This window comes from Drosophila sulfurigaster, chromosome X (genome assembly GCF_023558435.1).
Source record: "Drosophila sulfurigaster albostrigata strain 15112-1811.04 chromosome X, ASM2355843v2, whole genome shotgun sequence".
In the NCBI taxonomy this organism is placed as follows: domain Eukaryota; kingdom Metazoa; phylum Arthropoda; class Insecta; order Diptera; family Drosophilidae; genus Drosophila; species Drosophila sulfurigaster.
Genome location: NC_084885.1, coordinates 32,356,446 through 32,382,508, shown reverse-complemented (window position 1 = coordinate 32,382,508; position 26,063 = coordinate 32,356,446). Strand labels below are relative to the sequence as shown.

Here is a 26,063-nt window from a genome sequence, read left to right as displayed (position 1 = left end):
CCCAGAGATTGCCATAATCGAGTTGCTTTATTCGCATTTCATTACAATCTCTCCCGGTTGTGAGTTTTGAAATCTCAAGAGAATATCATACTACTTATAGAAGAACCTCAAGTATTGCAACAAATTCCCACTCAAAGAATCTTTCTGATCTAGAACTGCACAGCTTAATTTCGATCAGCAATGGAATATTATATTGGTGGATGTTTCATAATAATAATAAGACTTTGATATCGTTTTTTCCTAAATTTAAATTTGGAATTAAAAGGGTTTTTCTAAAATATCATGTTCTTCACTTAATCGTATCGTAATGTCTAGCGTAAAAAAGTTATTTTCAATTATCGGATGGCTCAGCTTAGTTTTAGTTTTATGCATTCACGATAGTAGAATAAATTCATAAAAGTATAAATATAAATTTGACGATCTATAAAACATCTTTTAAATGTTCTGTGAAGTTCAACATCGTCGAAAAGAAAAGAAGAAGAATGTTAAGAAAATAATGTTCTCTTTCTTCTTTTTAAAAATGTTTTTTTCAATTATCAGATAATTCAATTTATTTTTAGTTTTATGCATGCGCGATAGTTGAATAATTCTAAATTTGATGTTCTATCAACCTTAACCAAGTAGAAAAGAAGTCAATTCCTATTGAACATTAAAACTTGGATCTTAAGGACGCTCTCATAAGGTGACATAAAATATACAAAAATAATGGAATATAATTTGTAATGAAACTTCAAATATTTTCTGATAAATGTTCTGTCAATTCCCAAGAATGTTCATTCTTAGAATTGGGATAAAAATATGACATAAAATATACAAAAATAATGGAATATAATTTGTAATGAAATATAATCTAATAAATGTGCTGTAAAGTTTAAAGGCAGACAATTCCCATTGAACATTCTTAGAATTGGGATAATAATGTGACATAAAATATACAAAAATAATGGAATATATAATTTTGTAATGTAACTTACCCCCACAATGATCCTTGAAGTCGTCGCAGCAGTCGCCGAGCTTGAGGCAGGCGTGATCGCAATAGCACGGCTTATCGCTGAGGTCCTCGATGATGGCATTGATGGGAGCCTTCTGCACCACGCAGGACGAATCGCGGCCATTGCAGCAGAGCTGCGCTTCACGACAGGAGCCGCCCTCGGCCAGAGGCAACGAGGAGAAGCCCATTGCCAATGCCAATGCCAATCCTAGCCAGGCGTCTGCTGCCAGCCACTTCATCATCTTCAGAGCCATTTGTGATTGCAATTTGCGCGTTTTTCGATTTACACTCGCGATATATTTGGCTATAGAGAGACACACACACTCATATATAGATATATACAACATGTATTCGATAGTGTCGAAAGCGATTAAAGCTGACACACACACAACAATACCAACACACACACCACCACACACTCAGGCAGTGTGTGAATGCAAATGCAATTTACGCCGAAAAGCGGAAATTAAAACTAAAATTGAATTATGGCAATTGTGTGCCAAGCGGCACAGTCGAGACTATCGAGATATGGCAACGTGAGGAGAAAGGTTATAAAAACGACACGCAAGACCCCCGAAAAAAAAAACACTGAGCGAAAAACGTGCAACGAAATATGCAGCACAATCGAAGCGAATTGAATCAAAGAAATTAACACAAAAATCCAATAAAAACAATAGAATAAATAATGCTGCTAATATTGCCAAATTGGCACAATCGACCTACTGCGATTTGTCAGTGTAAAAGACCCAAAAAAAAAAACAACAAAAAAAATAAGGAAAATATATAGAACAGAAAAAGCAGAGCCGATATTCGGTATTAGCCACATTAGGGAGCCAGGTGGAGGAACGCACAAATATGAAGTGAAAACACGGCAAGCGGAATCAAAGTAGGTCGAAGTACGAATTGAACTGAACACGGAGACGGAGAAGCAAGAAGGATAGGGAAAGGGAGAGGGAGAGGGAGGAGCAGAAGCAAGAGTTGAGCACTAAGCACCGAACACTGAAGCACTAAGCACCGAGAGCTCAGGAGCCTGATGCTAAATCAAGTGCTGGAGACAGGTGAAGAGCAGAGAGCGAAGTGCGGAGTGCGGTGATTGGGCACTGAATGGAGGAACGGAAGCAAGGGCTCGAGATGTTTTGCATAAAATATTGAAGCAAGTGGCAACAATGAGGAGGGAAGTCAAAGGCGGAGCCAGTTTCGATGGCATTCGACGGCCGTTTGCCATTTTCCCCAGGACAATAAAACAAAGACTTCAATTTTCATAAATCGTTGCGACGGACGGGACGGACGACGAATCGTAAGACACTCCAGAATTTATATTAACAGCTTGTGGCAAAGAAGAAGAAGAAGAAGAACGGCCTGACAGAGGATCAATAAGCTGCAGGTGAATGCCGCAATGACTAACAGACTCACTTTTCAGTTACTCGGGGTGTCAGATGTTCCTGATTTCGAATTTCACACAACGTCAATCACTCTATTCTCAAAAATCGATTACAACTAAATATATTGCACTAAATTCATCCATGATTCGGGTTTTACAAATTGAAAGTGGACTCGAAATAATTTAATATTTTTAAAATTGGATAATCGTTTACCACATGAATCTCTAAATTGAAGCTCATACATTAAAAATTCGAACTCTAAAATTTGAGTGAAAAAATACAACTCAAAAATTATATCTAAATTAAAGCTGAAGGCCAAATCAACATGGTCGAATAAAATAAGGCATAACTTTATACTGATTAAAAATAATAATTGAAATTAGAAAATTATTTATTAAAAGCTTACCACTTTTGAGTATGGATTTCAATTCTAAATATTGCACTGTATTGAAACACCCAAAAGAATGCGAATAACATCAGAATCAAAAGCGAATCACACGTGAAGAGAACGAAAAAGAAGTAGAAGGGGGGCAACACGAAGATGAAAAGCTCGTAACCTTTTTGACAGCTGCCGTCATCAACAACAACAAGACTAACAGCAACAGCAACAACAACAAATGCAAATTCCAATTCTCAAATTCACATTTCATATTGCGAATCGGACTCGGGATTGTTTCCTTCTCTCTCGCACTTTCCTTTTTTTCTCGGAGCACATGAAATATTTGACGCGATAAAAGCATAAAGAATAAACGGCAACATGAACGCGAACTAACACGAAACGTCAGCGTCGGCGTCAACGCCAGCGTCAACATAAAGCTTAATACGTTAAACGTAAACGTTAACGTAAGCGGCACCGCAACACAAAGACAGTGCACAAGTTTAAAGAGGACCATCAAAAAAAAAAAAGAGCACACGAGAACAAAAAAATAAAAGACGACGAGACAGAATAAACAAAGCAAACTAAATTTCCGCTTTAGGCGCAGCATTGTTGCGCCCTCTCACTCGCTCCCGCACAGCACAAGCCTCGCTCGACTGTGTGTATGTGTGTGCCTTGTTGTATTGGTGTTTGTGTGTGACAGCACGCGACATAAATGTTCTTTAATGATTAATAACTTTTTTCACTCCTTTCTCGCACACGCGGATGTTGCCGCCAAAGCCAAAGCGAAAGCCAAAGCCAAAGCTTAAGCCAAAGCCAAACGCGGTTTCTGTTTCACTTATCAAACAAAACAAAAACAAAAAAAAATGGACGAAACAGCGCCAGCAACAGCAGCTGCGACGTGGCCTCAAAATAAAAATCCAATAACCGCGAAAGCCAGCAACAACAAAAACGAACACAACGACGATGATATTAACACTAAAAACAACAACAACAACAACGAGAATAGTTAATACGCAGAAGACACAGTTATTTTGCTTAGACTCCACACGTGTGTGTTGACAATTTCTGCTTACGCTTATTTTCGATAAACTGTGTATTTTCGATACCGTTACTTTGCGTTTGCGTTTTTCTGCGATTTAAAGCGCGACACGTGCGAACACTGCGAAAGCCGGCCGACGACTGTGCCAGCTGGCTGCTCGTGTGGTGAATTATAAGCTAGAAACACAGGCTCAGCGCGCTCCCTTCGGCTCCAGCCGAGCACAGGCTCGGGTGTTGTTGTGCATGGCTTCGGCTCAGTGATGGAATCGGTTCAGTCGCCGTCGCCGTCGCAGTCGCAGCGACTCAGTCTCTGACTTAGCGCCATCTATGTGACAGCACGTGCATTTCTCTGCTTTGATTTGTTTGTTTTGAGTGGGTTAGCAGCCCCTTCCCCTTCCCCCCCGGCACACCTCTTTCAACACTAGCGACACCTACAAAAGCCGGCTGTGTGTGGAGTAGTGAGTGACACTTGCATTCTCAGTGCCCCCCACTCAGAATATAAGAAAAAAAGACAACAAATAAAAAGCACTCTGTGGTGAGTTTTAATGCCCTGCAGCCTACTGACAATGGCAACATTAAGTTTAAAAGGCATCTGCATAGAGTTGTTAATACAATGTTATCACCATCTGACAGCAAACGAAGCCCGTCGGGCCTAGTTTGCAGCGCTAAGCAATGCATACCCTGTACTCGTTTATCTATGGGGTGTATATTGACGGTTGATTAAATTGTTCTATTCACAAACTTATGATATGTGCTCTCCCTTGTGCAGGGTATTTGATAGTCGCATACCCATCTGGTCATTGTGGGAAGTGAATAACATGAGAAGTAGACCAAATTGCTTTATTTGCGATAATTGCTTGTGATATCTTTGAGCTTATGCTAGAATCGAAAAATATAGAGTTGGTTCAAATTTTCTTAAAATTTTTTGGATCTAGTAGGCTTTGCTTTTGGAATAGAACGAATGAGCCTTGAGAAAGCATCTCTAGAGTTCATTCTGTGTTCAAGTCTCGAACGAGCAACAGCTCCCAAAATTATTTGTGCTAAAAAATATTAAATAAAAACATCAACAAAAAAAATTAAAGTGAAAAAAATAAAACTTGAAAATCCCAAAATTGTTTGTGTTACAAAATATTAAATAAGAATTTCGACAAAAAAAAATTAAAGTGAAAAAAATAAAAAATTGAAAATCCCAAAATTATTTGTGCTAAAAAAATATTAAATTTCAACAAAAAAAAAGTGAAAAAAATTTTTTTTTAAATATTTGCATCTAGTGTGCCTTGATTTTGGATTAGAAATACAAGAGCTTATAAATTTCTAGTTATTAAATAGAGGGCTCAATCAGAAAAAAGATAATTCGGAACTCCAACTTATTTAAAATACATGTAAGTTATCATATAATTATCAAGTCAAGTGAAAAAACATGTAAGAAAGCTACAGCTATCAGTGTGTGTACTAACATATACTATATATATACTTTATAGGGTTGGAGATGCCTCTTTCTGTTACATACATTTCCTGCCGGCAGAAACTTATAATGCAGGTATAATAACAAACTGCAATAAGTTAGTTACAAACCAATATTTATTTTCGAAATCAGTTGAATGATCAATCAGCTGTCACTGAAAAAAACTACAATGCAATGCAAATAAGCGGCATTAAAAATATGAAATATCAAATTAATCTTTATTATACATTTTAAGTATTCAGTATGAACGATAAGATTTACATATTGAAATATTCATAATGATAGTCAAGTTTTACAAGAAAAACAGTTGGTTTTCCAAACCCGAAGATGGTGCACGGTGAATACTCTCAGCTATCAAAAATGCTAGCTTATGAGCATATTGACAAACTGCAGGGACTGCACAAACAGTAAATTTTACTTCGTTGCCTGTTGCAATTCTCAAGTGGTTCTAGTGTTGGACGTACTTGTATAGCTAGCATATTGACAAACTGCAGGGACTCGGCAAGTTCCAGATCAATTGTAGTACATATGTGTCATTTTGTACTTGAGTATTTGGATCTTATCAGCATTCAGACCCATGCTGTAGTTCGTTGGAGAAACAGTACCTTGTTCTATGGCCTGCGAAACCAAATAGAAATCATAACGCTCGGGCAAAGTGATAACATCATCGACTTCGACTATTGTTCCAGGTTCGGGATTGCGCTTATTCACAAAGTAACGTATGTTAATTCTTTTTGTTACAACAATAAATGCCAAATTGCAACCTTTATCTCTTCCCGCCGATTTATAGATCTCGTCCAGTCGAGTTTTGAGGAACTTCACCTCAATATTGAATACTTGATTTAGCTGACCATCACCTTCACCGTCGCGGAAAAAGAGAATGCGGTCGGGCAAACTCCCATGATGCTCACGATATGCCTTTAGTGCACATGTCATATTCATTAATATTTGATTAGACAGTTCCTGACCCTTCATATGTTCAGTAACTGAAGAGAAATAACGTGTGGAGGACTTCATATTCATAGTAGCTACAAAAGTGCTATATGACTTGTTTTTGTTCTTCGACGAGTGGCATACACTATAGAGTGCAGAATATACCAGATTGTGAGCCAAAGCATAAACAAGTAAGTAGGCGTTTTCGCCCATACAAATATATTTATTCAAATATGCAAATTCCTCTTTATTCCTTTATAACAACATCTTTCTAATTAAAGGATATGTTTGCTTCATGCCAGATTTACATCGAACAACCCTCGCAACTTCGTTGTAACCGCTTAAAAACAATGATGCTATATGTTCATTGATTGTGCTTATCGATCTAGGCCAGACTAAGCTGCTGGCCAATAGCTGAATTCATTGTTGGCGTATATTGTATTCCCTGGCTACCGGAGAAGGACAATGACCTGTTGCAATTCTATTCTATTCTTCATTGCACTCATTTAAAGCGTATTGCCAAGTCGACTACCCAGCATCTTGGAAGCAGCTGCGGAAACCCGAAACTCAATGAAAATATTTGCGATTTGAGTTTAAGTGCTACAAATTTTATTTGAATCGTAATCTGGAAAATCTTAACAAACTGAACATTAAATTCTTGGTCTTCATGACTCAAGCAGAAGATCTTCAACGCGATCATAGAGACCTTCGATGATGCCACCGATTTTCCCGACAGCGGACATTTGCAGCATTTCAACATTAATACTCCTTCGGGATACGAGAATGTATCCGCTGCCAAGCACACGCCAGAGACAACATCGACGGTGGCAACAGCCTTGACCTTGCCCACCGTTGCGAAGGGCGGTGCTACAGCGAAGGCAGCCAAGCGGCAAGGCTCGGTAGCAGCCGCGTCGCCAGCCAAGCGAATATGGCGCGTCAAGCCCATGGGCAAGTTGAAGTTGAAGTTGTACGTCAGGACAGCAGCGGCAGCTAACAGCATCGCCAGCAATAGCATCGACAGTAACAGCATCGACAGCGATGACGACATCTTAAGCATGTAATTCAATCTATCCTCAAAAAATCTTCATATTCTTCTTCTTGTAGATTGTTTGCACTATGTCCAGGGAACAAAGCTAACAACATCACCGATCAAAAAGATCATTATTAATTTCAATATTGGTCTTATCGGCAATAAGTAAAATAAAATAAAATAAAATAAACATATAAATAAAAGAAATATTCTATTCTGCATTCTCATTTAAAAGTATTTAAAGGTATTTTCCAAACATCATTCACCTCTGATTCTCCACCATCCCAGTGTTTGGGTACCGAGCCTCATCTGCGTTTTTAGAGGTAATTTGATAATTGGACTTGGGCGTTCTTGAAAACGTTATTACTGTCTTGAAATCAAAATTCATGGCAATTGAGAGGTTGTTCCACGAACGTACTTGGCTAAAGAATAAGACATAATTCCTTAAAGACCGAAAGGCCCGTTTAATGGAAGATCTTACCCTGTTATGAACCCATTGAGCTGAATTGTTCAATTCACAAACATATGACCTGTGCTCTCTCTTGTGCAGGGTATTTGATAGTCGCATACTCAGCAAGTAATTATGAACAACTGCTGGTCATTGTGGGAAGCGAATAACATGACAAGTAGACCAAATTGCTTTATTTGCGATAATTGCTTGTGATATCTTTGAGAAAGAAAGTTACAGTCGAGTGTGCTCGAGATACCCGCAACCCATTTTGAATAAAAGCAAAATATTGCCGTATTTTTCCAAAATATACCAAAAATACTAAAAATATACCAAATGGTATTTTTGTTATACCGATATAGTACCACATTCAAAATATACCATAGACGGCATAATATACCAGATTTTCGGCCAAAGAAACTAAAACCCCTAGTAAGTAGACGTTTTTGCCCTGCAAAAGTATTTCTTTAATAACTTCCACAATTTGTATCTGATCGCAAGCAAATTTTCAAGAATCACAATTACTATTAATATTATTATACATACCAAAATTCACAGCTCTAGCTCTAAAGTTACGCTTGTTATTAGATTTTTTTGATTTGCGGGGGCGGATGTGGGCATGACAAAAATTTGAAACAAACCAAATTATAGTTCTATCTCTTATAGTCTCTGAGATCCAGTGTTTCACACGGACAGACGGACAGACGGACAGACACACAGACGGACATGGCTAGATCGTCTCGGCTATTGATGCTGATCAAGAATATATATACTTTATAAGGTCGGAGATGCCTCCTTCTACCTGTTACATACATTTCCTGCCGGCACAAAGTTATAATACCCTTCTATGTTACCCTATGGGTAGCGTGTATAAAAATATAGTTGGTTCAAATTTTCTTAAAATTTTTGGATCTAGTAGGCTTTGCCTTTGGCATAGAACGAATGAGCCTTGAGAAAGCATCTCTAGAGCTCATTCTGTGTTCAAGTCTCGAACGGGCAACAGCTCCCAAAATTATTTGTGCTAATAAATATTAAATAAAAACATCAACAAAAAAATTAAAGTGAAATAAATAAAAATTGAAAATCCCAAAATTATTTGTGCTAAAAATATTAAATTTCGACAAAAAGAAATTAAAGTGAAACAAAAATTGAAAATTCCTTGCATCTAGTGTGCCTTGATTTTGGATTAGAAATAATTGAATAATAGCAGTCAAGGGATTTTTAGCTATTGTTTTATTAAAATCACAAAAAAAGCAAAACTGTCGCAGCCTTATCCGCCGCAGATGCGTCTTGGAGACAATGATATAACATTCAAGATACATATTCATTAATACTTGATTAGACAGTTCCTGACCCTTCATATGTTCAGTAACTGAAGAGAAATAACGTGTGGAGGACTTCATATCCATAGTAGCTACAAAAGTGCCATATGACTTGTTTTTGTTCTTCGACGAGTGGCATACACTATAGAGTGCAAAATATACCAGATTGTGAGCCAAAGCATAAACAAGTAAGTAGGCATTTTCGCCATACAAAAGTATTTATTTAATATGCAACAACAATAACAACATCTATCTAATTAAAGGATATGTTTGCTTGATGCCAGATTTACATCGAGCAACCCTCGCAACTTCGTTGGAACCGCTTAAAAACATAGATGCTATATGTTCATTGATTGTGCTTATCGATCTAGGCCAGACTAAGCTGCTGGCCAATAGCTGAATTCATTTTTGGCGTATATTGTTAGGCTTGTTCCCTGGTCATAGTGCAAACAATCTAGAACCACTTGAGAATTGCAACAGGTCATTATATTTGCAGCAGTTTCAATGCATTCCTTACAGAATATGTGGCCACAGGGTGTTGTGCACGGCTCCCGCAAGTAACAAGTAAGAAAGCTACCGTCGAGTGTTCTCGACTGCGAGATACCCGCTACCCATTTTGAATAAACGCAAAATATTATATAATTGACTCGGAATCACTTGGCACTTGAATTGGCTTTTCATTAATTTCAATATTGGTCTTATCGGCAACACCAGCCTGATTTTTGTGGCATATAATGGAACTACCTGAAACCGTGAAGGAAATTTGAACTCAGGTATGATTGGAATTTGTTACTGGTAAATTGGTTCAAACTTTATTAACTCTTTGCTCCTCCCATAGTGTCCTTACACTCAGTCACACTATCATTGTCCCTCTCCGGTAAGAAGAAGCGTTCTATATTTTGAAGTAGTCGTGATAAAAATTTGAAACAAACAATAAGATTTTACGATGTCACGATAATTCTCCTCAAGCAAAGCGAAATCCTCGATTGGCTTCAGCAGACGTAGTGCATCCGCATAGTTCTGGACATATCGCGGCAACTCTGCATCGTTGCCGGCCTCCGAAATGTGTCCCGGACTCTGTTCCCTTTGCTGTGCTTCAGCATTGAGTGATCTTTTTGATCGGTGATGTTGTTAGCTTTGTTCCCTGGTCATAGTGCAAACAATCTAGAAGAAGAAGAATATGAAGATTTTTTGAGGATAGATTGAATTACATGCTTAAGATGTCGTCATCGCTGTCGATGCTGTTACTGTCGATGCTATTGCTGGCGATGCTGTTAGCTGCCGCTGCTGTCCTGACGTACAACTTCAACTTCAACTTGCCCATGGGCTTGACGCGCCATATTCGCTTGGCTGGCGACGCGGCTGCTACCGAGCCTTGCCGCTTGGCTGCCTTCGCTGTAGCACCGCCCTTTGCAACGGTGGGCAAGGTCAAGGCTGTTGCCACCGTCGATGTTGTCTCTGGCGTGTGCTTGGCAGCGGATACATTCTCGTATCCCGAAGGAGTATTAATGTTGAAATGCTGCAAATGTCCGCTGTCGAGAAAATCGGTGGCATCATCGAAGGTCTCTATGATCGCGTTGAAGATCTTCTGCTTGAGTCATGAAGACCAAGAATTTAATGTTCAGTTTGTTAAGATTTTCCAGATTACGATTCAAATAAAATTTGTAGCACTTAAACTCAAATCGCAAATATTTTCATTGGGTTTCGGGTTTCCGCAGCTGCTTCCAAGATGCTGGGTAGTCGACTTGGCAATACGCTTTAAATGAGTGCAATGAAGAATAGAATAGAATTGCAACAGGTCATTGTCCCTCTCCGGCAAGAAGAAGCTCTCTATTTTGAAGTAGTGATACAAATTTGAAACAAACAATACGATCATGACTCGGAATCACTTGGGACTTGTATAGGCCTTTTATTAATTTTAATATTGGTCTTATCGGCAATAAGTAAAATAAAATAAAATAAACATATAAATAAAAGAAATATTCTATTCTGCGTTCTCATTTAAAAGTATTTTAAGGTATTTTCCAAACATCATTCACCTCTGATTCTCCACCATCCCAGTGTTTGGGTACCGAGCCTCATCTGCGTTTTTATACCCGCTACCCATAGGGTAGAAGGGTATTATAACTTTGTGCCGGCAGGAAACAGGTAGAAGGAGGCATCTCCGACCCTATAAAGTATATATATTCTTGATCAGCGTCAACAGCCGAGACGATATAGCCATGACCGTCAGTCCGTCTGTCTGTCTGTGTGTCTGTCCGTCTGTCCGTATGAGCACCTAGATCTCAGAGACTATAAGAGATAGAGCTATAATTTTTTTTCGACAGCATTTGTTATGTTTGCACGCAGATCAAGATTGTTTCAAATTTTTGCCACGCCCACGTCCGCCCCCGCAAATCAAAAAAAAATCGAATAACAAGCGTAATTTTAAAGCTGGTGTTGCGAATTTTGGTACATACTATAATTACTATAGTAGTTATGATTCCTGAAAATTTGCGATCAGATAAAAATTGTGGAAGTTATCAAAGAAATACTTTTGTATGGGCAAAAACGCCTACTTACTAGGGTCTGAGTTGCTTTGGCCGACAATCTGGTACATTGTGTCGTCTATGGTATATTTTGAATGGTGTGCTGTATCGATATACCAAACATACCCTTTGGTATATTTGTAGTATTTTTTCTTAAGTATTTTCGGTATATTTTGAAATATATTTTGCCCTTATTAAAAATGGGTAGCGGGTATCTCACAGTCGAGCACACTCGACTGTAACTTTCTTACTTGTTAGAGGTAATTTGATAATTGGACTTGGGCGTTCTTGAAAACGTTATTACTGTCTTGAAATCAAAATTCATGGCAATTGAGAGGTTGTTCCACGAACGTACTTGGCTAAAGAATAAGACATAATTCCTTAAAGACCGAAAGGCCCCTTTAATGGAAGATCTTACCCTGTTATAAACCCATTGAGCTGAATTGTTCAATTCACAAACATATGACCTGTGCTCTCTCTTGTGCAGGGTATTTGATAGTCGCATACTCAGCAAGTAATTATGAACAACTGCTGGTCATTGTGGGAAGCGAATAACATCACAACTAGACCAAATTGCTTTATTTGCGATAATTGCTTGTGATATCTTTGAGCTTATGCTACAAACGAACAAGTAAGAAAGTTACAGTCGAGTGTGCTCGAGATACCCGCAACCCATTTTGAATAAAAGCAAAATATTGCCGTATTTTTCCAAAATATACCAAAAATACTAAAAATATACCAAATGGTATTTTTGTTATACCGATATAGTACCACATTCAAAATATACCATAGACGGCATAATATACCAGATTTTCGGCCAAAGAAACTAAAACCCCTAGTAAGTAGACGTTTTTGCCCTGCAAAAGTATTTCTTTAATAACTTCCACAATTTGTATCTGATCGCAAGCAAATTTTCAAGAATCACAATTACTATTAATATTATTATACATACCAAAATTCACAGCTCTAGCTCTAAAGTTACGCTTGTTATTAGATTTTTTTGATTTGCGGGGGCGGATGTGGGCATGACAAAAATTTGAAACAAACCAAATTATAGTTCTATCTCTTATAGTCTCTGAGATCCAGTGTTTCACACGGACAGACGGACAGACGGACAGACACACAGACGGACATGGCTAGATCGTCTCGGCTATTGATGCTGATCAAGAATATATATACTTTATAAGGTCGGAGATGCCTCCTTCTACCTGTTACATACATTTCCTGCCGGCACAAAGTTATAATACCCTTCTATGTTACCCTATGGGTAGCGTGTATAAAAATATAGTTGGTTCAAATTTTCTTAAAATTTTTTGGATCTAGTAGGCTTTGCCTTTGGCATAGAACGAATGAGGCTTGAGAAAGCATCTCTAGAGCTCATTCTGTGTTCAAGTCTCGAACGGGCAACAGCTCCCAAAATTATTTGTGCTAATAAATATTAAATAAAAACATCAACAAAAAAAATTAAAGTGAAATAAATAAAAATTGAAAATCCCAAAATTATTTGTGCTAAAAATATTAAATTTCGACAAAAAAGAAATTAAAGTGAAACAAAAATTGAAAATTCCTTGCATCTAGTGTGCCTTGATTTTGGATTAGAAATAATTGAATAATAGCAGTCAAGGGATTTTTAGCTATTGTTTTATTAAAATCACAAAAAAGCAAAACTGTCGCAGCCTTATCCGCCGCAGATGCGTCTTGGAGACAATGATATAACATTCAAGATACATATTCATTAATACTTGATTAGACAGTTCCTGACCCTTCATATGTTCAGTAACTGAAGAGAAATAACGTGTGGAGGACTTCATATCCATAGTAGCTACAAAAGTGCCATATGACTTGTTTTTGTTCTTCGACGAGTGGCATACACTATAGAGTGCAAAATATACCAGATTGTGAGCCAAAGCATAAACAAGTAAGTAGGCATTTTCGCCATACAAAAGTATTTATTTAAATATGCAAATTCCTCCTTATTCCTTTATAACAACATCTTTCTAATTAAAGGATATGTTTGCTTCATGCCAGATTTACATCGAACAACCATCGCAACTTCGTTGTAACCGCTTAAAACATTGATGCTGTATGTTCATTGATTGTGCTTATCGATCTAGGCCAGACTAAGCTGCTGGCCAATAGCTGATTTAATTTTTGGCGTATATTGTTAGCTTTGTTCCCTGGTCATAGTGCAAACAATCTAGAACCACTTGAGAATTGCAACAGGTCATTATATTTGCAGCAGTTTCAATGCATTCCTTACAGAATATGTGGCCACAGGGTGTTGTGCACGGCTCCCGCAAGTAACAAGTAAGAAAGCTACCGTCGAGTGTTCTCGACTGCGAGATACCCGCTACCCATTTTGAATAAACGCAAAATATTATATAATTGACTCGGAATCACTTGGCACTTGAATTGGCTTTTCATTAATTTCAATATTGGTCTTATCGGCAACACCAGCCTGATTTTTGTGGCATATAATGGAACTACCTGAAACCGTGAAGGAAATTTGAACTCAGGTATGATTGGAATTTGTTACTGGTAAATTGGTTCAAACTTTATTAACTCTTTGCTCCTCCCATAGTGTCCTTACACTCAGTCACACTATCATTGTCCCTCTCCGGTAAGAAGAAGCGTTCTATATTTTGAAGTAGTCGTGATAAAAATTTGAAACAAACAATAAGATTTTACGATGTCACGATAATTCTCCTCAAGCAAAGCGAAATCCTCGATTGGCTTCAGCAGACGTAGTGCATCCGCATAGTTCTGGACATATCGCGGCAACTCTGCATCGTTGCCGGCCTCCGAAATGTGTCCCGGACTCTGTTCCCTTTGCTGTGCTTCAGCATTGAGTGATCTTTTTGATCGGTGATGTTGTTAGCTTTGTTCCCTGGTCATAGTGCAAACAATCTAGAAGAAGAAGAATATGAAGATTTTTGAGGATAGATTGAATTACATGCTTAAGATGTCGTCATCGCTGTCGATGCTGTTACTGTCGATGCTATTGCTGGCGATGCTGTTAGCTGCCGCTGCTGTCCTGACGTACAACTTCAACTTCAACTTGCCCATGGGCTTGACGCGCCATATTCGCTTGGCTGGCGACGCGGCTGCTACCGAGCCTTGCCGCTTGGCTGCCTTCGCTGTAGCACCGCCCTTCGCAACGGTGGGCAAGGTCAAGGCTGTTGCCACCGTCGATGTTGTCTCTGGCGTGTGCTTGGCAGCGGAGATATTCTTGTATCCCGAAGGAGTATTAATGTTGAAATGCTGCAAATGTCCGCTGTCGAGAAAATCGGTGGCATCATCGAAGGTCTCTATGATCGCGTTGAAGATCTTCTGCTTGAGTCATGAAGACCAAGAATTTAATGTTCAGTTTGTTAAGATTTTCCAGATTACGATTCAAATAAAATTTGTAGCACTTAAACTCAAATCGCAAATATTTTCATTGGGTTTCGGGTTTCCGCAGCTGCTTCCAAGATGCTGGGTAGTCGACTTGGCAATACGCTTTAAATGAGTGCAATGAAGAATAGAATAGAATTGCAACAGGTCATTGTCCCTCTCCGGCAAGAAGAAGCTCTCTATTTTGAAGTAGTGATACAAATTTGAAACAAACAATACGATCATGACTCGGAATCACTTGGGACTTGTATAGGCCTTTTATTAATTTTAATATTGGTCTTATCGGCAATAAGTAAAATAAAATAAAATAAACATATAAATAAAAGAAATATTCTATTCTGCGTTCTCATTTAAAAGTATTTTAAGGTATTTTCCAAACATCATTCACCTCTGATTCTCCACCATCCCAGTGTTTGGGTACCGAGCCTCATCTGCGTTTTTATACCCGCTACCCATAGGGTAGAAGGGTATTATAACTTTGTGCCGGCAGGAAACAGGTAGAAGGAGGCATCTCCGACCCTATAAAGTATATATATTCTTGATCAGCGTCAACAGCCGAGACGATATAGCCATGACCGTCAGTCCGTCTGTCTGTCTGTGTGTCTGTCCGTCTGTCCGTATGAGCACCTAGATCTCAGAGACTATAAGAGATAGAGCTATAATTTTTTTTCGACAGCATTTGTTATGTTTGCACGCAGATCAAGATTGTTTCAAATTTTTGCCACGCCCACGTCCGCCCCGCAAATCAAAAAATCGAATAACAAGCGTAATTTTAAAGCTGGTGTTGCGAATTTTGGTACATACTATAATTACTATAGTAGTTATGATTCCTGAAAATTTGCGATCAGATAAAAATTGTGGAAGTTATCAAAGAAATACTTTTGTATGGGCAAAAACGCCTACTTACTAGTGTCTGAGTTGCTTTGGCCGACAATCTGGTACATTGTGTCGTCTATGGTATATTTTGAATGGTGTGCTGTATCGATATACCAAACATACCCTTTGGTATATTTGTAGTATTTTTTCTTAAGTATTTTCGGTATATTTTGAAATATATTTTGCCCTTATTAAAATGGGTAGCGGGTATCTCACAGTCGAGCACACTCGACTGTAACTTTCTTACTTGTTAGAGGTAATTTGATAATTGGACTTGGGCGTTCTTGAAAACGTTATTACTGTCTTGAAATCAAAATTCATGGCAATTGAGAGGTTGTTCCACGAACGTACTTGGCTAAAGAATAAGACATAATTCCTTAAAGACCGAAAGGCCCCTTTAATGGAAGATCTTACCCTGTTATAAACCCATTGAGCTGAATTGTTCAATTCACAAACATATGACCTGTGCTCTCTCTTGTGCAGGGTATTTGATAGTCGCATACTCAGCAAGTAATTATGAACAACTGCTGGTCATTGTGGGAAGCGAATAACATGACAAGTAGACCAAATTGCTTTATTTGCGATAATTGCTTGTGATATCTTTGAGCTTATGCTACAAACGAACAAGTAAGAAAGTTACAGTCGAGTGTGCTCGAGATACCCGCAACCCATATTGAATAAAAGCAAAATATTGCCGTATTTTTCCAAAATATACCAAAAATACTAAAAATATACCAAATGGTATTTTTGTTATACCGATATAGTACCACATTCAAAATATACCATAGACGGCATAATATACCAGATTTTCGGCCAAAGAAACTAAAACCCCTAGTAAGTAGACGTTTTTGCCCTGCAAAAGTATTTCTTTAATAACTTCCACAATTTGTATCTGATCGCAAGCAAATTTTCAAGAATCACAATTACTATTAATATTATTATACATACCAAAATTCACAGCTCTAGCTCTAAAGTTACGCTTGTTATTAGATTTTTTTGATTTGCGGGGCGGATGTGGGCATGACAAAAATTTGAAACAAACCAAATTATAGTTCTATCTCTTATAGTCTCTGAGATCCAGTGTTTCACACGGACAGACGGACAGACGGACAGACACACAGACGGACATGGCTAGATCGTCTCGGCTATTGATGCTGATCAAGAATATATATACTTTATAAGGTCGGAGATGCCTCCTTCTACCTGTTACATACATTTCCTGCCGGCACAAAGTTATAATACCCTTCTATGTTACCCTATGGGTAGCGTGTATAAAAATATAGTTGGTTCAAATTTTCTTAAAATTTTTGGATCTAGTAGGCTTTGCCTTTGGCATAGAACGAATGAGGCTTGAGAAAGCATCTCTAGAGCTCATTCTGTGTTCAAGTCTCGAACGGGCAACAGCTCCCAAAATTATTTGTGCTAATAAATATTAAATAAAAACATCAACAAAAAAAATTAAAGTGAAATAAATAAAAATTGAAAATCCCAAAATTATTTGTGCTAAAAATATTAAATTTCGACAAAAAGAAATTAAAGTGAAACAAAAATTGAAAATTCCTTGCATCTAGTGTGCCTTGATTTTGGATTAGAAATAATTGAATAATAGCAGTCAAGGGATTTTTAGCTATTGTTTTATTAAAATCACAAAAAAAGCAAAACTGTCGCAGCCTTATCCGCCGCAGATGCGTCTTGGAGACAATGATATAACATTCAAGATACATATTCATTAATACTTGATTAGACAGTTCCTGACCCTTCATATGTTCAGTAACTGAAGAGAAATAACGTGTGGAGGACTTCATATCCATAGTAGCTACAAAAGTGCCATATGACTTGTTTTTGTTCTTCGACGAGTGGCATACACTATAGAGTGCAAAATATACCAGATTGTGAGCCAAAGCATAAACAAGTAAGTAGGCATTTTCGCCATACAAAAGTATTTATTTAAATATGCAAATTCCTCCTTATTCCTTTATAACAACATCTTTCTAATTAAAGGATATGTTTGCTTCATGCCAGATTTACATCGAACAACCATCGCAACTTCGTTGTAACCGCTTAAAACATTGATGCTGTATGTTCATTGATTGTGCTTATCGATCTAGGCCAGACTAAGCTGCTGGCCAATAGCTGATTTAATTTTTGGCGTATATTGTTAGCTTTGTTCCCTGGTCATAGTGCAAACAATCTAGAACCACTTGAGAATTGCAACAGGTCATTATATTTGCAGCAGTTTCAATGCATTCCTTACAGAATATGTGGCCACAGGGTGTTGTGCACGGCTCCCGCAAGTAACAAGTAAGAAAGCTACCGTCGAGTGTTCTCGACTGCGAGATACCCGCTACCCATTTTGAATAAACGCAAAATATTATATAATTGACTCGGAATCACTTGGCACTTGAATTGGCTTTTCATTAATTTCAATATTGGTCTTATCGGCAACACCAGCCTGATTTTTGTGGCATATAATGGAACTACCTGAAACCGTGAAGGAAATTTGAACTCAGGTATGATTGGAATTTGTTACTGGTAAATTGGTTCAAACTTTATTAACTCTTTGCTCCTCCCATAGTGTCCTTACACTCAGTCACACTATCATTGTCCCTCTCCGGTAAGAAGAAGCGTTCTATATTTTGAAGTAGTCGTGATAAAAATTTGAAACAAACAATAAGATTTTACGATGTCACGATAATTCTCCTCAAGCAAAGCGAAATCCTCGATTGGCTTCAGCAGACGTAGTGCATCCGCATAGTTCTGGACATATCGCGGCAACTCTGCATCGTTGCCGGCCTCCGAAATGTGTCCCGGACTCTGTTCCCTTTGCTGTGCTTCAGCATTGAGTGATCTTTTTGATCGGTGATGTTGTTAGCTTTGTTCCTGGTCATAGTGCAAACAATCTAGAAGAAGAAGAATATGAAGATTTTTTGAGGATAGATTGAATTACATGCTTAAGATGTCGTCATCGCTGTCGATGCTGTTACTGTCGATGCTATTGCTGGCGATGCTGTTAGCTGCCGCTGCTGTCCTGACGTACAACTTCAACTTCAACTTGCCCATGGGCTTGACGCGCCATATTCGCTTGGCTGGCGACGCGGCTGCTACCGAGCCTTGCCGCTTGGCTGCCTTCGCTGTAGCACCGCCCTTCGCAACGGTGGGCAAGGTCAAGGCTGTTGCCACCGTCGATGTTGTCTCTGGCGTGTGCTTGGCAGCGGAGATATTCTTGTATCCCGAAGGAGTATTAATGTTGAAATGCTGCAAATGTCCGCTGTCGGGAAAATCGGTGGCATCATCGAAGGTCTTTATGATCGCGTTGAAGATCTTCTGCTTGAGTCATGAAGACCAAGAATTTAATGTTCAGTTTGTTAAGATAAGATTCAAATAAAATTTGTAGCACTTAAACTCAAATCGCAAATATTTTCATTGGGTTTCGGGTTTCCGCAGCTGCTTCCAAGATGCTGGGTAGTCGACTTGGCAATACGCTTTAAATGAGTGCAATGAAGAATAGAATAGAATTGCAACAGGTCATTGTCCCTCTCCGGCAAGAAGAAGCTCTCTATTTTGAAGTAGTGATACAAATTTGAAACAAACAATACGATCATGACTCGGAATCACTTGGGACTTGTATAGGCCTTTTATTAATTTTAATATTGGTCTTATCGGCAATAAGTAAAATAAAATAAAATAAACATGTAAATAAAAAGAAATATTCTATTCTGCGTTCTCATTTAAAAGTATTTTAAGGTATTTTCCAAACATCATTCACCTCTGATTCTCCACCATCCCAGTGTTTGGGTACCGAGCCTCATCTGCGTTTTTATACCCGCTACCCATAGGGTAGAAGGGTATTATAACTTTGTGCCGGCAGGAAACAGGTAGAAGGAGGCATCTCCGACCCTATAAAGTATATATATTCTTGATCAGCGTCAACAGCCGAGACGATATAGCCATGACCGTCAGTCCGTCTGTCTGTCTGTGTGTCTGTCCGTCTGTCCGTATGAGCACCTAGATCTCAGAGACTATAAGAGATAGAGCTATAATTTTTTTTCGACAGCATTTGTTATGTTTGCACGCAGATCAAGATTGTTTCAAATTTTTGCCACGCCCACGTCCGCCCCGCAAATCAAAAAAATCGAATAACAAGCGTAATTTTAAAGCTGGTGTTGCGAATTTTGGTACATACTATAATTACTATAGTAGTTATGATTCCTGAAAATTTGCGATCAGATAAAAATTGTGGAAGTTATCAAAGAAATACTTTTGTATGGGCAAAAACGCCTACTTACTAGGGTCTGAGTTGCTTTGGCCGACAATCTGGTACATTGTGTCGTCTATGGTATATTTTGAATGGTGTGCTGTATCGATATACCAAACATACCCTTTGGTATATTTGTAGTATTTTTTCTTAAGTATTTTCGGTATATTTTGAAATATATTTTGCCCTTATTAAAAATGGGTAGCGGGTATCTCACAGTCGAGCACACTCGACTGTAACTTTCTTACTTGTTAGAGGTAATTTGATAATTGGACTTGGGCGTTCTTGAAAACGTTATTACTGTCTTGAAATCAAAATTCATGGCAATTGAGAGGTTGTTCCACGAACGTACTTGGCTAAAGAATAAGACATAATTCCTTAAAGACCGAAAGGCCCCTTTAATGGAAGATCTTACCCTGTTATGAACCCATTGAGCTGAATTGTTCAATTCACAAACATATGACCTGTGCTCTCTCTTGTGCAGGGTATTTGATAGTCGCATACTCAGCAAGTAATTATGAACAACTGCTGGTCATTGTGGGAAGCGAATAACATGACAAGTAGACCAAATTGCTTTATTTGCGATAATTGCTTGTGATATCTTTGAGCTTATGCTACAAACGAACAAGTAAGAAAGTTACAGTCGAGTGTGCTCGAGATACCCGCAACCCATATTGAATAAAAGCAAAATATTGCCGTATTTTTCCAAAATATACCAAAAATACTAAAAATATACCAAATGGTATTTTTGTTATACCGATATAGTACCACATTCAAAATATACCATAGACGGCATAATATACCAGATTTTCGGCCAAAGAAACTAAAACCCCTAGTAAGTAGACGTTTTTGCCCTGCAAAAGTATTTCTTTAATAACTTCCACAATTTGTATCTGATCGCAAGCAAATTTTCAAGAATCACAATTACTATTAATATTATTATACATACCAAAATTCACAGCTCTAGCTCTAAAGTTACGCTTGTTATTAGATTTTTTTGATTTGCGGGGGCGGATGTGGGCATGACAAAAATTTGAAACAAACCAAATTATAGTTCTATCTCTTATAGTCTCTGAGATCCAGTGTTTCACACGGACAGACGGACAGACGGACAGACACACAGACGGACATGGCTAGATCGTCTCGGCTATTGATGCTGATCAAGAATATATATACTTTATAAGGTCGGAGATGCCTCCTTCTACCTGTTACATACATTTCCTGCCGGCACAAAGTTATAATACCCTTCTATGTTACCCTATGGGTAGCGTGTATAAAAATATAGTTGGTTCAAATTTTCTTAAAATTTTTGGATCTAGTAGGCTTTGCCTTTGGCATAGAACGAATGAGCCTTGAGAAAGCATCTCTAGAGCTCATTCTGTGTTCAAGTCTCGAACGGGCAACAGCTCCCAAAATTATTTGTGCTAATAAATATTAAATAAAAACATCAACAAAAAAAATTAAAGTGAAATAAATAAAAATTGAAAATCCCAAAATTATTTGTGCTAAAAATATTAAATTTCGACAAAAAGAAATTAAAGTGAAACAAAAATTGAAAATTCCTTGCATCTAGTGTGCCTTGATTTTGGATTAGAAATAATTGAATAATAGCAGTCAAGGGATTTTTAGCTATTGTTTTATTAAAATCACAAAAAAAAAGCAAAACTGTCGCAGCCTTATCCGCCGCAGATGCGTCTTGGAGACAATGATATAACATTCAAGATACATATTCATTAATACTTGATTAGACAGTTCCTGACCCTTCATATGTTCAGTAACTGAAGAGAAATAACGTGTGGAGGACTTCATATCCATAGTAGCTACAAAAGTGCCATATGACTTGTTTTGGTTCTTCGACGAGTGGCATACACTATAGAGTGCAAAATATACCAGATTGTGAGCCAAAGCATAAACAAGTAAGTAGGCGTTTTCGCCCATACAAAAGTATTTCTTTAATATGCAACAACAATAACAACATCTATCTAATTAAAGGATATGTTTGCTTGATGCCAGATTTACATCGAGCAACCCTCGCAACTTCGTTGGAACCGCTTAAAAACATTGATGCTGTATGTTCATTGATTGTGCTTATCGATCTAGGCCAGACTAAGCTGCTGGCCAATAGCTGATTTAATTTTTGGCGTATATTGTATTCCCTGGCTACCGGAGAGGGACAATGACCTGTTGCAATTCTATTCTATTCTTCATTGCACTCATTTAAAGCTTATTGCCAAGTCGACTACCCAGCATCTTGGAAGCAGCTGCGGAAACCCGAAACTCAATGAAAATATTTGCGATTTGAGTTTAAGTGCTACAAATTTTATTTGAATCGTAATCTGGAAAATCTGAAAACTGAACATTAAATTCTCGGTCTTCATGACTCAAGCAGAAGATCTTCAACGCGATCATAGAGACCTTCGATGATGCCACCGATTTTCCCGACAGCGGACATTTGCAGCATTTAAACATTAATACTCCTTCGGGATACGAGAATGTCTCCGCTGCCAAGCACACGCCAGAGACAACATCGACGGTGGCAACAGCCTTGACCTTGCCCACCGTTGCGAAGGGCGGTGCTACAGCGAAGGCAGCCAAGCAAATATCCATTATGTTGCAATTCTCAATTGGTTCTAGATTGTTTAAATCATGAATGTTCATAAATGTTATTTCGGAGAAATAACGTTTGGAGGACTTCATATCCATAGTAGCTACAAAAGTGCCATATGACTTGTTTTTGTTCTTCGACGAGTGGCATACACTATAGAGTCCACAATATACAAGATTGTCAGCCAAAGCATAAACAAGTAAGTAGGCGTTTTCGCCCATACAAAAGTATTTCTTTAATATGCAACAACAATAACAACATCTATCTAATTAAAGGATATGTTTGCTTCATGCCAGATTTACATCGAGCAACCCTCGCAACTTCGTTGGAACCGCTTAAAAACATTGATGCTATATGTTCATTGATTGTGCTTATCGATCTAGGCCAGACTAAGCTGCTGGCCAATAGCTGAATTAATTTTTGGCGTATATTGTTAGCTTTGTTCCCTGCTCTCGCATTAGTTGGATGCATTGCCATTCTCCGCTGACCTTTCAAAGATCTTCTCCAGCAGTGTGAGCAACCCAAAGGCACGATAATTCTCCTCACGTCACGTCGATTGAATCAACAAGATTTATGAAACCTTTGATACGATGACCAACACTATGTGCGACTTCAAAGCCCGAAACAGACAGAATTAAAATAATTCCAACGGCAAATGAATGAAATGACTGAAATCAAATATTGGATATACCAAAATTCATAAATCTAGCTTTAAAATAACCATATTTCTTCGATTTTTGTCGATTTGCAGAGAGGAAGTGGCCTTGGAAAAAAATTGAAACAAACTTGATCTGCGTGCAAACATAACAAGAAAACAACGAAACAAATAAACACGTTGTAACTGACGTATAGATATTTCTTTTTTACATAATGGATATTTGCAGCAGTTTCAATGCATTCCTTACAGAATATGTGGCCACAGCGTGTTGTGCATGGCTCCCGCAAGTAACAAGTAAGAAAGCTACCGTCGAGTGTTCTCGACTGCGAGATACCCGCTTCCCATTTTGAATAAACGCAAAAAATTATAGAATTGACTCGGAATCACTTGGCACTTGAATTGGCTTTTCATTAATTTCAATATTGGTCTTATCGGCAACACCAGCCTGATTTTTGTGGCATATAATGGAACTACCTGAAACCGTGAAAGAAATTTGAATTCTGGTATGATTGGAATTTGTTACTGGTTCAAACTTTATTAACTCTTTGCTCCTCCCATAGTGTCCTTACACTCAGTCACACTATCATTGTCCTCTCCGGTAAGAAGAAGCTCTCTATTTTGGAAGTAGTCGTGGCAAAAATTTGAAACAAACAATAAGATTTTACGATGTCACGATAATTCTCCTCAAGCAAAGCGAAATCCTCGATTGGCTTCAGCAGACGTAGTGCATCCGCAAAGTTCTGGACATATCGCGGCAACTCTGCATCGTTGCCGGCCTCCGAAATGTGTCCCGGACTCTGTTCCCTTTGCTGTGCTTCAGCATTGAGTGATCTTTTTGATCGGTGATGTTGTTAGCTTTGTTCCCTGGTCATAGTGCAAACAATCTAGAAGTAGAAGAATATGAAGATTTTTTGAGGATAGATTGAATTACATGCTTAAGATGTCGTCATCGCTGTCGATGCTGTTACTGTCGATGCTATTGCTGGCGATGCTGTTAGCTGCCGCTGCTGTCCTGACGTACAACTTCAACTTCAACTTGCCCATGGGCTTGACGCGCCATATTCGCTTGGCTGGCGACGCGGCTGCTACCGAGCCTTGCCGCTTGGCTGCCTTCGCTGTAGCACCGCCCTTCGCAACGGTGGGCAAGGTCAAGGCTGTTGCCACCGTCGATGTTGTCTCTGGCGTGTGCTTGGCAGCGGAGATATTCTTGTATCCCGAAGGAGTATTAATGTTGAAATGCTGCAAATGTCCGCTGTCGGGAAAATCGGTGGCATCATCGAAGGTCTTTATGATCGCGTTGAAGATCTTCTGCTTGAGTCATGAAGACCAAGAATTTAATGTTCAGTTTGTTAAGATAAGATTCAAATAAAATTTGTAGCACTTAAACTCAAATCGCAAATATTTTCATTGGGTTTCGGGTTTCCGCAGCTGCTTCCAAGATGCTGGGTAGTCGACTTGGCAATACGCTTTAAATGAGTGCAATGAAGAATAGAATAGAATTGCAACAGGTCATTGTCCTCTCCGGCAAGAAGAAGCTCTCTATTTTGAAGTAGTGATACAAATTTGAAACAAACAATACGATCATGACTCGGAATCACTTGGGACTTGTATAGGCCTTTTATTAATTTTAATATTGGTCTTATCGGCAATAAGTAAAATAAAATAAAATAAACATATAAATAAAAGAAATATTCTATTCTGCGTTCTCATTTAAAAGTATTTTAAGGTATTTTCCAAACATCATTCACCTCTGATTCTCCACCATCCCAGTGTTTGGGTACCGAGCCTCATCTGCGTTTTTATACCCGCTACCCATAGGGTAGAAGGGTATTATAACTTTGTGCCGGCAGGAAACAGGTAGAAGGAGGCATCTCCGACCCTATAAAGTATATATATTCTTGATCAGCGTCAACAGCCGAGACGATATAGCCATGACCGTCAGTCCGTCTGTCTGTCTGTGTGTCTGTCCGTCTGTCCGTATGAGCACCTAGATCTCAGAGACTATAAGAGATAGAGCTATAATTTTTTTTCGACAGCATTTGTTATGTTTGCACGCAGATCAAGATTGTTTCAAATTTTTGCCACGCCCACGTCCGCCCCCGCAAATCAAAAAAAAATCGAATAACAAGCGTAATTTTAAAGCTGGTGTTGCGAATTTTGGTACATACTATAATTACTATAGTAGTTATGATTCCTGAAAATTTGCGATCAGATAAAAATTGTGGAAGTTATCAAAGAAATACTTTTGTATGGGCAAAAACGCCTACTTACTAGGGTCTGAGTTGCTTTGGCCGACAATCTGGTACATTGTGTCGTCTATGGTATATTTTGAATGGTGTGTTGTATCGATATACCAAACATACCCTTTGGTATATTTGTAGTATTTTTTCTTAAGTATTTTCGGTATATTTTGAAATATATTTTGCCCTTATTAAAAATGGGTAGCGGGTATCTCACAGTCGAGCACACTCGACTGTAACTTTCTTACTTGTTAGAGGTAATTTGATAATTGGACTTGGGCGTTCTTGAAAACGTTATTACTGTCTTGAAATCAAAATTCATGGCAATTGAGAGGTTGTTCCACGAACGTACTTGGCTAAAGAATAAGACATAATTCCTTAAAGACCGAAAGGCCCCTTTAATGGAAGATCTTACCCTGTTATGAACCCATTGAGCTGAATTGTTCAATTCACAAACATATGACCTGTGCTCTCTCTTGTGCAGGGTATTTGATAGTCGCATACTCAGCAAGTAATTATG

At 38.4% G+C, this 26,063-nt stretch overlaps 3 protein-coding genes and 1 long non-coding RNA gene across 7 annotated transcripts in view; 1 reads left to right on the top strand and 3 right to left on the bottom strand.

Annotated features, from left to right (window-relative positions):
- Positions 1-3,942, bottom strand: part of LOC133848075 (uncharacterized) — a 104,775-nt gene extending 100,833 nt beyond the window's left edge. The window contains exons 1-2 of one of the 2 annotated variants that reach the window (XM_062283455.1): positions 3,826-3,942; positions 975-1,295 (exon numbers count right to left, since the gene is read on the bottom strand). In XM_062283455.1, the coding sequence (XP_062139439.1) occupies positions 975-1,245 (271 nt within the window). In that variant the 5' untranslated portion in view covers positions 1,246-1,295; positions 3,826-3,942. Of the gene's footprint in view, positions 1-974; positions 2,462-3,825 lie in introns of those variants that run through there. The other variant, XM_062283454.1, reaches the window with a different exon arrangement.
- A 914-nt stretch (positions 3,943-4,856) lies between these two features.
- LOC133848852 (uncharacterized) lies at positions 4,857-5,503 on the top strand. 3 transcript variants are annotated; one of them, XR_009895307.1, is made up of 3 exons: positions 4,857-4,871; positions 5,028-5,172; positions 5,272-5,503. It is a non-coding gene; the product is annotated as an uncharacterized LOC133848852 (long non-coding RNA). The 3 variants fall into 3 exon arrangements; XR_009895306.1 differs by lacking the exon at positions 4,857-4,871 and adding an exon at positions 4,931-4,953; XR_009895305.1 differs by lacking the exon at positions 4,857-4,871 and having other exon boundaries at positions 4,880-5,172.
- Positions 5,504-5,735: 232 nt separating this feature from the next.
- On the bottom strand, positions 5,736-6,622 carry LOC133848851 (protein aubergine-like). The gene has a single exon (XM_062284551.1). It carries the CDS (start codon positions 6,399-6,401, stop codon positions 5,769-5,771), a length of 633 nt encoding a protein of 210 aa, XP_062140535.1. The 5' UTR covers positions 6,402-6,622; the 3' UTR covers positions 5,736-5,768.
- Positions 6,623-9,938: 3,316 nt separating this feature from the next.
- On the bottom strand, positions 9,939-15,365 carry LOC133848809 (uncharacterized). The gene is made up of 3 exons (XM_062284502.1): positions 15,312-15,365; positions 14,507-14,846; positions 9,939-10,266 (listed from the first exon to the last, which is right to left on the bottom strand). Exons 1-3 carry the CDS (start codon positions 15,363-15,365, stop codon positions 10,196-10,198), a joined length of 465 nt encoding a protein of 154 aa, XP_062140486.1. The 3' UTR covers positions 9,939-10,195.
- Positions 15,366-26,063: the final 10,698 nt, after the last annotated feature.